This window comes from Oncorhynchus gorbuscha, linkage group LG04 (assembly GCF_021184085.1).
Source record: "Oncorhynchus gorbuscha isolate QuinsamMale2020 ecotype Even-year linkage group LG04, OgorEven_v1.0, whole genome shotgun sequence".
Taxonomy (NCBI): domain Eukaryota; kingdom Metazoa; phylum Chordata; class Actinopteri; order Salmoniformes; family Salmonidae; genus Oncorhynchus; species Oncorhynchus gorbuscha.
In genome coordinates this window covers 43,528,926-43,542,007 of record NC_060176.1, presented here as the reverse complement: position 1 = coordinate 43,542,007, position 13,082 = coordinate 43,528,926, and the positions used below count along the sequence as shown (strand labels likewise).

The 13,082-nt window shown below is 44.8% G+C and overlaps 1 protein-coding gene across 1 annotated transcript in view; it reads right to left on the bottom strand.

Moving 5' to 3' along the window:
* LOC124034118 (zinc finger SWIM domain-containing protein 6-like) overlaps nt 1-12,877 on the bottom strand; it is a 52,170-nt gene extending 39,293 nt beyond the window's left edge. Inside the window, exon 1 of the mRNA XM_046346868.1 lies at nt 12,285-12,877. Coding sequence (XP_046202824.1) covers nt 12,285-12,711 — 427 coding nt within the window. The 5' untranslated portion in view covers nt 12,712-12,877. The remainder of the gene's footprint in view (nt 1-12,284) is intronic.
* Nucleotides 12,878-13,082: the final 205 nt, after the last annotated feature.

The following is a 13,082-nucleotide window of genomic DNA, read 5'->3' as shown; positions in this document are numbered from 1 at the left end:
CATTTATTTTATTGCTGGTTTGACAAGGTCTTTTGATATGGGGCGCTGTCCTCAGATAATCATGGTATGCTTTCGCCGTAAAGCCTTTTAGAAATCTGACAACACAGATTAACAAGAAGTTAAGCTTTTAAACGATGTAAGACACTTGCATTTTCATGAATGTTTAATATTACAATATTGCAATTTCACCGGATGTTGTCGTAGTGGAACGCTAGCGGGACACCGATGCCAAAGAGGTTTAATGACTCACTGGGTTTGCAACAGCCCTTCCCTTCCTCTTTCACCACTCCTACATCTCTCCATCCATCCAACCCTCCATCCCTTCTGTATTCACTCCCTCCCTACCAGTTGTGGCTCTGCAACAGTCAAGCTATTCATCACCCATGGCCTGTAGTCATGACCCCAATCACACACCCTAATACTCACACAGAGCTGAAAACCCATCCCTGCTGAAGACCCATGTGACGGAACGGAATGAGTGTTTTGAGGGGAACAGAGAGGGGGACTTTGGTCTGTAATGTATCTTACGTGATGCGACAGACACCAGTAAGACTAGTTGTCGCCTCTCTGCGGGTTAACGGCAGAGGGATACAATGTGGAATATAGATCAGTGGAAGATGGATGGAGGACCAGGAGCTCCGGTCGGTCCCGCAGGTCCCAGACCAGAGATTAACTAAATATTAGCTGACACAAACACAGGGGAGAGACACAGCTGCTGCTGCTGCCTGCCTCCAGGACAATGGAGACTGCTTTTATCCTCTATAGTCACTGAAGAGTCTCTCTCTCTATCCATCGAACCCTTCCCTCTCTTCTCCATCCATGCTGTATTCTCTCACTCCCTCCCTTCCAGTTGTGGCTCTGCAACAGTCAAGCTATTCATCCCCCATGGTCTGTAGTCATGACCCAAAACACACGCCCCAATACTCACAGCGCTGAAAAACCATCCCTCCTGAAGACCCATGTCACGGGACGGAATGAGAGTTTGAGAGGAACAGTGAGAGAGGGAGAGCGAGAGAGAGAAAGCGAGAGAGCGAGAGAGAATCCCCATACTTTAACGATGACAGCTTCCCTATCATAGACAGGGAGATCAACCACTTGCAGGCTCAGGGACATGCACTAGTCTGTGGCAACCTGAACGTCAGAACTTGACACTCTCCGTACAAAGGGGGAAAAACACCTACCTAGAGGTGACAGCATTCCCTCCCCAATATGCCCCCTACAACGAAACAATATTTAAAAAAAATGTACAGCTCATCTCTTGGCAGTAGTGCTGCAGATTACTTTATCACTGACCTCAACCCAGAGGTACTCAGAGCGTTCACGGTCAGCCCACTGACACCCCTATCAGATAACAGCAAAATTACAGTCTACTTGTCAACTTGGATGGAAAATGACTGAGGATGATCGTTGACGATATCGCCATCTCTTCAATCTAAGCCTACATGAGTGTGTGCCCTCAGACCCGGAAGGTAGCAAACATCATTCCGCTAGCCAAGAATAGCAAAGCACCCTTTACTGGCTCAAATAGCCCAGGATGTTACCAACCCTCGGTAAATGTTTGGAGAGAAAAATTGTTTGACTTGATACAATACTATTTCACAGTAAACAAATTAAAACAGATTTTCAGAATGCTTATAGGAAAGGGCATTCGACATCTTTACGAATGACCTGGCTCTGAGTAAAGCCTGTGTATGTATGCTAATAGATCAACACGCCTGGTAAGTAGTCCAGGTGCTACCACAGCAAGTGAAATCACTGCAACACTTTAACGAGCTGATGTCAGCTTTCGAATGGGTGGGAAGAGATAAGTTAGAAATATTTAGGACTAAACCTAAAAGCATTGTATTTGGGCCAAATCATTCACTCAACCTCTAAATCTTGTAATGAAACATTTGGAAATTGAGAGAGTTGAGGAGACTAAAATGCTTGGGATAACTCTGGATTGCAAACTCTAATGGTCAAAATATATTGATGCAACAGCAGCTAAGATGGGGGAGAGGTCTGTCGAGAACAAAGAGCACCTCTGCCTTCTTAAAAACGCTATCAACAAGGCACTTCCTACATGCCCTAGTTGACGCACCTGGACTACTTTCCAGTCGTGTGGTCACTGGTGCCACAAAGACGGACTCACGTAAATTACAATTGACCCAGAAAAAGGCAGCAAAAAGAGAGCTAACATTAATAACATGCAGGTCAATCTCTCCTGGCTCCAAGTAGAGGAGAGCTCGACTTCATCACTACTTGTATTTGTGCGAAGTATTGACATTTTCAATGCACAGAGCTGTCTGGTGGGAACTGGAACACGCTGTCGTACACATAGATCCAAAGCATCCCAAACATGCTCAATGGGTGACATCTGGTGAGTATGCAGGCCATGGAAGAACTGGGAGATTGTCAGCTTCCAGGAATAGGGCACAGATCTTTGAAAAATGGGGCTGTGTAATATCATGCTGAACATGAATGGCATGACAAATGGGCCTCAGGATCTCGTCAAGGTATCTCTGTGCATTCAAATTGCCGTCAATAAAATGCAATTGTGTTCAGTTGTCTGTAGCTTATGCCTGCCCATACCATAACCCCGCTGTCGCCATGGGGCACTCTGTTCACAACGTTGACATCAGTAAACCTCCCACTCACAGAACGCCATACACGCTGTCTGCCATCTGCCCAGTACAGTTGAAACCAGGATTCATCTGTGAAAAGCACACTTCTCCAGCATGCCAGCTAACATCAAAGGCGAGCCCTTGACCACTGAAGACGGTTACGAAGCTGAACTGTGGTCAGGTCAAGACCCTGGTGGACACACAGATGAGCTGCCCGGAGACGGTTTCTGACAGTTAGTGCAGAAATTCTTCAGTTGTGCGAACCCACAGTCACTAACTGGCGTGGTTACACATGGTCTGCAGTTGTGAGGCTGGTTGGACGTACTGCCAAATTCTCTAAAACAACGTTGGAGGCAGCTTATGGCAGAGAAATTAACATTCAATTCTCTGGTAACAGCTCTGGTGGACATTCCTGCAATCAGCATGCCAATTGCACGCTCCCTTAAAACTTGAGACATCTGTGGCATTGTGTTGAGTCACCAAACTGCACATTTTAGAGTGGCCTTTTATTGTCCCCTGCACACTACCTGTGTAATGATAATGCTGTTTAATCAGCTTCTTGATATGCCACATCTGTAAGGGGGATGGATTACCTTGGCAAAGGAGAAATGCTAACTAACAGGGATGTAAAGAAATGTGTGAACAACATTTTAGAGAAATAAGCTTTGTGCATATGGAACATTTCAGGGATCTTTTATTTCAGTTCATGAAACATGTTGAGTTTATATTTGCACATTGCTAAATTACTGAACATAGCCATGATATAACATTTGAAATGTCTTTATTCTATTGAAACTTTGAGTATGTTTACTGTTCATTTCTGATTGCCCCAGGAAAAAAGTGTTTATTTCCATGTAAACATGTTTCCCATGCCAATAAAGCCCTGTGAATTGAGAGAGAAAGAAAGAGATGTGCGCGCGCACACACACACACACACACACACACACACACACAGAGACATGTGAACTGCATAGTACACACACACACACACACACACACACACACACACACACACACACACACACACACACACACACACACACACACACACACACACACACACACACACCCTGGGAAAACCAGGCTTGCTAATCACATTCTCTCCTTCCCTTCCCGGCGGATGGAGGGAGGGAAAAAAGGAATACATCTTTATTAGGAGACGTGTCCCTGCTCGATCGATCCGACCGCCCCCCTCTCTCTCCCCCACTCTCTCTTTGCTTTATTTAGTTTTTATAGGTGTGTCTGCCATCCAGTCCAATAGACTGACTATGTCAGAGAGTGGGCCATTACCCATCTCTCCCTGGAATACCCATGTCTCCAAGGGCCCTGCTGAGACTGCAAGGAGGGCCTGAGCATAGAAATATAAAGACTTTCTGACCATTCTATTTCTATGAGCCTCAGTGGGTTGGGCTGGGAGGGCCTGAGTGGGTTGGGCTGCCCGGGGAAACAGGCAGGACAGAATGGGCCACGTCAGACAGACACAGGCACAAATCTAGAACACTGCATCAATTCTGCTAAGCCAGCATTCCAAATGGTAGCGTACACCAAATATGGCCACTGGTGTTCGCACTCCCCACCGCTGAATGCTGCTTCGGATAGCAGTGGTGTGGTTCAGAGAGCATAAAGCCTCAGGTCATGTCTGGCTCATGGTACTATAGCAGGGAGTAGAGTTTCCTGTGGGAGCCTTGCGGACACAGGAAGTAGTATAGAAACACTGTGGGCCTATCTAGATGGACGAGTGTAAATAAGATATGAGCTTCTATTACCATGCTTAAAAAGGATGTCCTCCAGTGTTTTTTCTACTTCTCCTATTGAGTATAAATACAGTAAAGCACACACACTAAAGGGTAAAAAAAAAATGTTTTGAGCAAAATAGTTGTTTTTTTGACAACTGCAAACTTCAAGGAGTAGGGCACTCGGGGAGTTGGTCTGAAGGCCACTTTATGTCATTGGTCTCCTACTTGACTGAGAAACAATAGAGGCGCACTAGAGAACAAAAGAGGAAAGGCCACCACCTCACTTGTGTCATGTCATGAGGATACCTGGACCACCTATTGTGAGTTACCTTTTGTTAAGTAAATCAGGTGTTCAATTAGTTGAAAATGGGACGAATTTAAAGGCCCAGTGCAGTAAAAAAAAAAAAAAATCCTGTGTTTTATGTGTATTTCCACATTTGAATAATACTGTGAAATTATGATAAAACTAAAAATTGGTCTTTGCTAAGAAGCTATTTCAGTTTATTTTTCACACATTTAATTGAAAACAATCACAGTAAGGCAGGGTAACCTAGTGGTTAGAGTGTTGGACTAGTAACCGAAAGGTTGCAAGTTCAAATCCCCGAGCTGACAAGGTACAAATCTGTCGTTCTGCCCCTGAACAGGCAGTTAACCCACTGTTCCTAGGCCGTCATTGAAAATAAGAATTTGTTCTTAACGGACTTGCCTAGTTAAATAAAGGTTAAATAAATAAATAAATAAAAATTAATGGTTACCCAGAAATTATTTGATATTGAGATTTTTAAAAATGGCTGCATTGGACCTTAAAAAAATGTAGAAGGATATGATAGTAGGGAAAAGCTTGAGAACAGACAAAGAGAGAGATAAATGGTGAGAGTGAAAGAGAATCTAAGATGGAAAGAAACTTGAGGGCCAAACTAAATTCCATTGGTCCTTTAAAAACAGCTCTCATCCCCCTCATGCCTGAAGAGCCATTCACTTCCACTTCCACATAGCAGTGCATGCATACCTGACATACCAACCAACTCAACTACAGCAGTAGCCTCTGAATAGCCACAGGCTCCTCACACAGACACAAAGACTGTCTCAAATGGCACTCTATTCCCATATAGTACACCACTTTTGACCAGAGTCCTAGTGGAATAGGGTGGCATTTGGGGACATACACAAAGGTTCCAGATACAAGTTGAGCTTAACCTCTAAAAGCAGTTGTTACTAAGATAACATATGGAATTGTTTTAAGGATGGTCATACCATGGATCATTCAGCCATTGGATTTGAAATTTTAGGACCTCATTAGGTATGAAAATAAATTGATAAAATATTGAATTTGGCCTTTACTTCTTTAGCTCATAGAAAACACATTGAATAACATTCATAAATTGGTAAAAATATATTTTTAAAAATCACAATAAATAAGGTTTTAAAGTGTCTTTTTCCCCCCTTTTTGGAAACACATTTAAGCCCTTATTTTTGTTAGCATAAAACTACCTCCATACTTCCATTTGTTTGTATTGTTGACCTTCATATGAGTCCCGTGACACTTGTGAGGGTCGTAGAGCAAAACGGAGTGGTCATAATTCGTTTTGTAGACCAAACCGTTTGGACGAAAAATACATTTTTGTGAGAAGACCGATTTTTTTCCCGGGATGATCTGACAAACACCGCTGTAGCCCGGGCCACCTTCCACCGCAGATGCGGAAGGCAGACATAGGCAGGTGCGGTGGATTGAAGCTCGGCCCATACAACAACAAAAAATATCTAGCATAAACTGGTGGATTTTGATGCAGATTTTTAAAATTATGTTACTTAGACTTGAAACACGGGCCCGTCAATAGACTTTATTAACCACACATACAGGATCAAATTCAGATATTCATCATCGTAATACCAAGTTTAAGCATACAGCAGTTATATCATATATGCTACTGCGATATACAGTAGACCTGCCTACCTACTCAGTGGTGTCATATAAAACTTGTGCTTTTTTTACTCAGTGTCATATTGTGCTTTGTGTTACTCTGGGGGCGTTTGTGTCCTCAGCCCGATACCTGTAGAGGGTTTTGCTACACTATTTAAAAACACGTCTTCTGATGTGTGTAATGTGGATCTGGAAAATTACGATCACGCACCTTCTCTATCAAATCAGTGTGAGTGACAGACAGCGTTGACATCTCTCCAACGCAAACAGTTAGAAACAGCTTCCTCGATATCCACATACAACCTCTTTCTGCTAGTGAAGTTGTGTTCATTGGAAAACTATCATGCGACTCTCTTGACTATTCTGAACCTCGTTGTCACTGAGGAGGGCGGAGCCGTTGAGTGAACACCTTCACCCGAAGTGAGAGTGCGTGCGTTGCCTCATAGCCAGGTAAAACCCTCATCCTCGTCTGGTATTGCTTATTGTGTGGGCACCAGAGAGAAAAAAAAAATATATATATATATAGCTTGCCTGGCGCCCCAAGGCTATGAGACAAGTGTGTGTATGAGAGAATGGAAACAAGATAGGGTGAGAATGCTGATTGACGGGAATGCCATCCACCCTCTTATCATTACAGTGCCTGAACTATATCCAAGTTGACACACACACAAATGACTAGAGTAGGCTATACTGTATCTACAATTTATCTTTAGAAACTTAGTTCAGATTAGAATTTCCCTATCCAAACACAACAGTAACCGTTGAGCCGTAAACAACACAAACCAGTCTTGGTTCAGTTAGGGACAGGAAGCAACAGTCAATCCGCCCATTCCCCCTCAGTGGTGACTGGTCGATCACCATGTTTGTTTTGGGCAGATAGAGATGTTTGTTCTCAATCAGTAACGACAGCAGGTAGGCTAACCATCCACCTCTCTGCTCCAGGCTTAAATGACTGAGGACCTGGACAGGGGAGGACATGTTACACACAAACCGGGATCCAGGTGCTATGGGGGCGGGGAGGCTGTTCATCAGGTGCTGTTGGTGGAGCTGATAATACAGAGAACTCTTTCAGACACACAAACACGCACCTTTCAGTTTTTGCCTCTGGGCTGATTCAAAGCTCTTTAGCGACTGATGGTGTGAAGGAACAAACAGCTGTTGACCACACACACACCACAGAGAAGCACTGTTCCATGGTCATAATGATAACGTGTATAACATGGTTAGTACACACACACACACGGTATAGAGGCGCACACACAGGATCACTTTCCTCCCACAGTCAGCAGTGGCTTGGAGAGATTAATGCTTATTTCTGCAGCAGCCCATTGCTGCAAAGAGGAATTAATTATGAAGAAAGAGAGAATAGAGGAGAGGGAACACTGTTTTCCCACCAAACACTCCTTACCCTTGGATGGTGCTACTGTTCCCTTTGGAAAGTCTGCTGTTTACACTACCCCAGGCCCAGCCATGTTTCCATGACGATAGGATCCCAGGGTCAGTCACATGGCAAGGGGGAGAAGGGAGTCTCAGGGCCCAATTCAATAACAACAAGCTAACCTGGTTACTGGGTTAAGGTAAAAATAACACCAGAGTAGGCCTTAAGTCTGAAAGATTACGTGCTTGAGTTTCTTTTCTATTTCACACAGTAAAATAAATGAGAGAAACAATGTCTAAAAGCCTTCTGAGTGTGCTTTAAGAGTTGGAAAAGGAGATAAATGTAAACTACCCCTTGGCCATGTCGCTATTGTTTTAAAATAAAATATGTGTGCTCAGATAACTAACCTGGTAAAGATAAAGGAGCAAACTATAAGTAAATAAAGGCTCCTCTAACCCCCCCCATTTCATTTATTTATTATTATCATTTTTTAAACAACATAAATATGCATTTAAAAAAAGGCTTCTCTATAACTGGCAAGTAGAGGCCTAGAGCTTTCTGGTGGCTTAATGCGCAAATGGAGCCACAGCGAGACTCAAAGACAACATGCTCATGCAAGATTTAAGTTCCCGATATTAAATTCTGCACTTCTGTGAACAAAATGCTTAAAATGTCAAAGCAGGCCCCTGAAAAGGCCCCGGATAGCCCTGGTAAATTCTTTAAGTGGCTTTTGCTGAAGCACTGAAGCAGAGAAAATCTAATAAAATGTTATGTCACATGCTTTGTAAACAACAGGTGTGTGTGTATGTGTATGTGTGTGGGCGTTGTGCATTTGTTCAATACACACATGCTCAATGACACCGTCTCTAAGTCATAGACATTTAAAATATCTTACAAACACGTACACCAACCTGTCCTCTCAAGTGCAAGCGAGTATGCACACACACACACACACACACACGCGTTGTTTTATCCCCTGCTAAGGAGGCTAGTCCTCTCCCTTATTTACCCCAAGGTGATTCAAAAGAGTGCAAAGGGGGTGGATGGGGGTCCAGACTTGCCACGCGGCAGCTGGAGTGGCTGGAGTCTTTGACAATCTTTAGGGGCTTCCTCTGACACCGCCTGGTATAGAGATCCTGGATGGCAGGGAGCTTGGCCCCAGTGATGTACCGGGCCGTACTAAGCCCCTTTGCGGTCGGATGCCAAGCAGTTGCCATACCAAGCGGTGATGCAGCCAGTCAAGATTCTCTCAATGGTGCAGCTGTAGAGCTTTTTGAGGGCCCAAGCTAAATCTTTTCAGCCTTTAGGGGGGGAGGATTCTTCAAAACTGTGTTTGAACTATGATAGGTCCTTAGCGATGTGGACACCAAGGAACTTGAAGCTCTTGATCCGCTTCACTACAGCCCTGTCGATATGGATGAGGGCGTGCTCGGCCCCCCGTTTCCTCTACGCCACGATCAGCTCCTCTGTCTTTCTGACGTTGAGGAAAAGGTTGTCGTCTTGGCGTCACACTGGCCTCTTCCCTATAGGCGGTCTCATCGTTGTCGGTGAACAGGCCTACCACCGTCATGTTGTCAGCAAACTTAATGGTGTTGGAGTCGTGCGCGGCCACAGTCGTGGGTGAACAGGGAGTACAGGAGGGAACTAAGCACACACCCCTGTGGTGCCCCTGTTTTGAGGATGCGTTGTTGGTTTGGGCCCTTACCACCTTGGGACGATATGAGCGATATGAAGGCCTAAAAGATAGGAGGAAATATGTAATGATGACAGTACTGCTTGCACACTCATCATTGGCATATAAGTGCTTAAGACATGGTTTATTAGGACACACACACACACACACACAGAGAAAGCATGGAGTAAACAGCTTGATGCCAAGATAATTGCAACATGATGACAATCATCTCCATAGCTCATAATGTGTACCCAGTTATAAAGCAGTACAAAACCCCTTTTTCTGGCTAACATGCCAGCAGGTAATGGAAGAGGGGCCAGTGCATAGCCCTAATCAAGACTCACCAGGATGTAAAGAGGTTTTAACCCCTTTCTCTCTCTCACACACACACACAAAATCATAAGCGGACCAAGAAAGGATGACATTGACACTCATGCAGGCGTGATATTTCCCTCAGTGATATTTCAGGCAGAGCAAAATATGACCTGGTTGAGAGTAATGGAAAAGCAGCGTCCTGACATGTTTTTGTCATGCTATGTTGGCCATCCCTAAACTGCATTCTCAGCTCAAAATCAGACACAGAACAATAGCTAGCCATAGTCCACACAAGGTGCTATGTGCTGTTCCCTGTGGCACTGATCAGAATGAGCACATTGTGTGGAATTCAGTTCAATAGTTCAGGTGAATTCAGCGTGCTCGTTTGGCATTGTCAAGCATGTAGGTATTGACCAAGCAGACCACACAGTGACTGGTAATAAGTCCACAGGTACACATCACAATGACAGAATACATCACTACCCTAGAATCCTGGGGCTGTTGAGAAACTAGTATCCTTACCAATTATGTTAGTGCTCACTTGTTCGTGTATTTTCTTGGGAAACAGTATTAACAAAGAGCAATAGCCCTAACTAGGCGATGTTCTAGCCTGTACATTGTTATTACCCTAATTACATACGTTATTGATGTAGAAATTACCTCAGTGTAATGCCCATGTATGTAATGTTGCAGAATATTCCTCTGGAACATCGGTGTTCCCAGAGTGGGGAATGTCAGGGAGAGGGGGGAGCGTTTCATTATGCTACATACTGGATCTACTGTTTATCCTTCCCCGCCTCTCTCTCTCCCCACCTTTGCATCTTTTCATATTTTTCCACAATCTCTCCTACCCCTCCTTCTACAGCACCCCCCTCTGTTCAATTCCTCAAACCCAGCATCGATGGGGGGGGGGGGGGGTATAAAATAATGTGTGATTAATGTCTTTGAGAAACAGATAAATAATCACAGGAGACCAGGGGGCTGCTAGTTGGCCTTAGGGTAGTAAATACGGAGAGTTTTATGGCTGTTCACCAGGGAGAGACGGAGAGGGGGAGGAGAGAGAAGTACAGACGCAGATTCATTCAAGTATATTAGCTTTTCCCTATACACACAATAACCCCTGCCTTCTCTATCTCTCTCTCTCTGTTCCTGTACTGTCTTTCATCCTCATCACCCAACAGTACACACACACACACACACACACTTAAGGACAAATTCCCCTGTGTTTGATGTGTCCCTACATGCTGTGGTTTGTGATGCGGTTGACAGCCCGCTCCACCCCACGTCACCCTGCTTTTAAGCCGCTCCTCCAGTGACAGCCTGTCCCCTGGAGAAGATGGCATCATTTATTTATCATATTCTTGCCTTGGCTTTATTTTCACAGCAACAAAAAAAATCTGGGGTGAAAATGTCAATCAGCACAACAGGCACTCCTGCTGTGGGCTCACCGGTCATCCTCACTCTTCCTGTTAGCATGCAGAATGAGACCGACAACACACACCCCCCCTCTTTCTATTCCTCTCACACACACACACTCTCCCTTTTTTCATTCTATTCTTTTCTCTCTCTCACACACACACACACACCTCACCAAATCCAAGCTAACACTCATTTGCAAGAACTGACAATCTATGTCTCCCAGAGAAGCCAAACAGGAGAACATAAACAAGCCCTAATGCTGAGGAATCTGGTAAACAGATAGGAGCTGGTGGAGTGATGCTCTTTGGGGCTGCTCACAATAGTAACACAGATCCTTCTGAAGGGAAAGAACAAGGGGAGGAGGCTGAGGAAAGATCATGCATAAAATCATGTTTGCAGATTGCATTATAAATTCAGATGAACTGGGGAGGGTAATGGGATTAAAATGCTGAAGTGTTTCCAAGGGTGGGGAGGCAAAGAGTGACAGCTGAGTTTATTGCACTGACGAATGCAGGGAAATCTTATGGCTCTGGCAAAGGGAAGCAGTTGAGCCAATAGCAGTCTAAATGTCTGTATTTATTTATACTTGGATATCCCACAAATAATAATGCATTATTGAACAGGGCGCATGATTGTGCGTTGTTGGCATACATTAGCGCGTACCATATCGTAGCCTTTCTCGTGTTGGAAAAAAAATATATATATATATATATATCTCACGAATGCTGAAAACGTAGCTTGAGCAAAAGCTTACATGGTGTTTAGCAAACAAAATAGAAGCGCTGTGGCTTTAAATCCCCGTCCCTCCCAACCTTTCTAAATATCTTCTATTTAGCCAGTGGTGAAAAGGGGGGCTTTTGTCTAGTTACCCATTGGAGGGGGACAGCAAGCTGAAAAGACACAAACGATCACGAAAATAGGAACAAAGTGCTAAGCTTTCAATTGGGAATGGCTCAGAGCAATTTTATATGCGCACTGGGCAAAAACAAGGGGGTAGGGTAGCTGGGTTGTTTTCTGTAGGTTTACCCTACCCCCTTACTGGAAAATATAGAATCGCATGGGATGAGTGTGGGTAGAAAATTGCAAATTACTTCGTCTGTGAGAATTCAAATAACACTAGCCTTTTGACTAAACATGGTTCCCTTGAAATTCCAAGCAATGTGGGTTAGCTTGGAACTGTGTTAGCTACTCCCCGGTCAGCATCATATTTCCCAGTAGCCTAGCGAAAGCTACTCACCGACTTGCAGTACGTTGTCCACCCAACCGCCCTCCAGCAGAGTGACACCCCGTAGGAAAGGCAGCTGGGTCTCGTCATTGTTTTCCCCGCTAGTTCCACTCTCATCTCCCCCTGCGTTGAACGAAGAATACATGCAGATCTCCTTTTCACTCCTAGGAAACGACCAGTACACGATCCTTCTCTGGACGGGTTCTGGAATCCGTTCGAACCGTTCTTCCACCCTTTGGAATGGCCACTTCTCTGCGACTCTCCGAGCCGCGATGTCGAGCAGCGATTCGGGGTTGTGTGTTTTTCCCAATCCCCCTGGAGCGGACCCCGGACCGCCACAAAGTACTCCTCCAGCCCGCTGCCCCTGCCTGCATGCCGGGTTGTAGCCGGGCCGGCAGCAGAGCCGCTTGGCCGGGGGCTGCTGGACTCGCTCCGCCATGATCGCACCGCTGTAACTTGTAGCGCAGTTCCTCTCGGATCATATAAACGGGATAAGGAAGAGAAAAAGACGCTCTCCAGCCGATTGTTTTCCGTACATGGAGAGACGACCCTTATTTGGAATAGTAGGCGGTGTCTTTGGGTTCAGTGAAGTCCTTTGTGTTGTCAAATTAACAGAGATGGGTGTGATCCTGGATAGATTCCAGCGCACGAGTGGCGCTAAAAAAGGAACTGAAGGCGGAATTCCCGATCGTCGGCAAATCCTTTGTGAAGCCATTCCGGAGCGAGAGGGCGGGGCCTTTGCAGCCGAAGAGACTTTGAAGTTTGTTTGCGTTTGAGTTTAAAGGCGGGGTCTAATCCATGTGTGGTCTT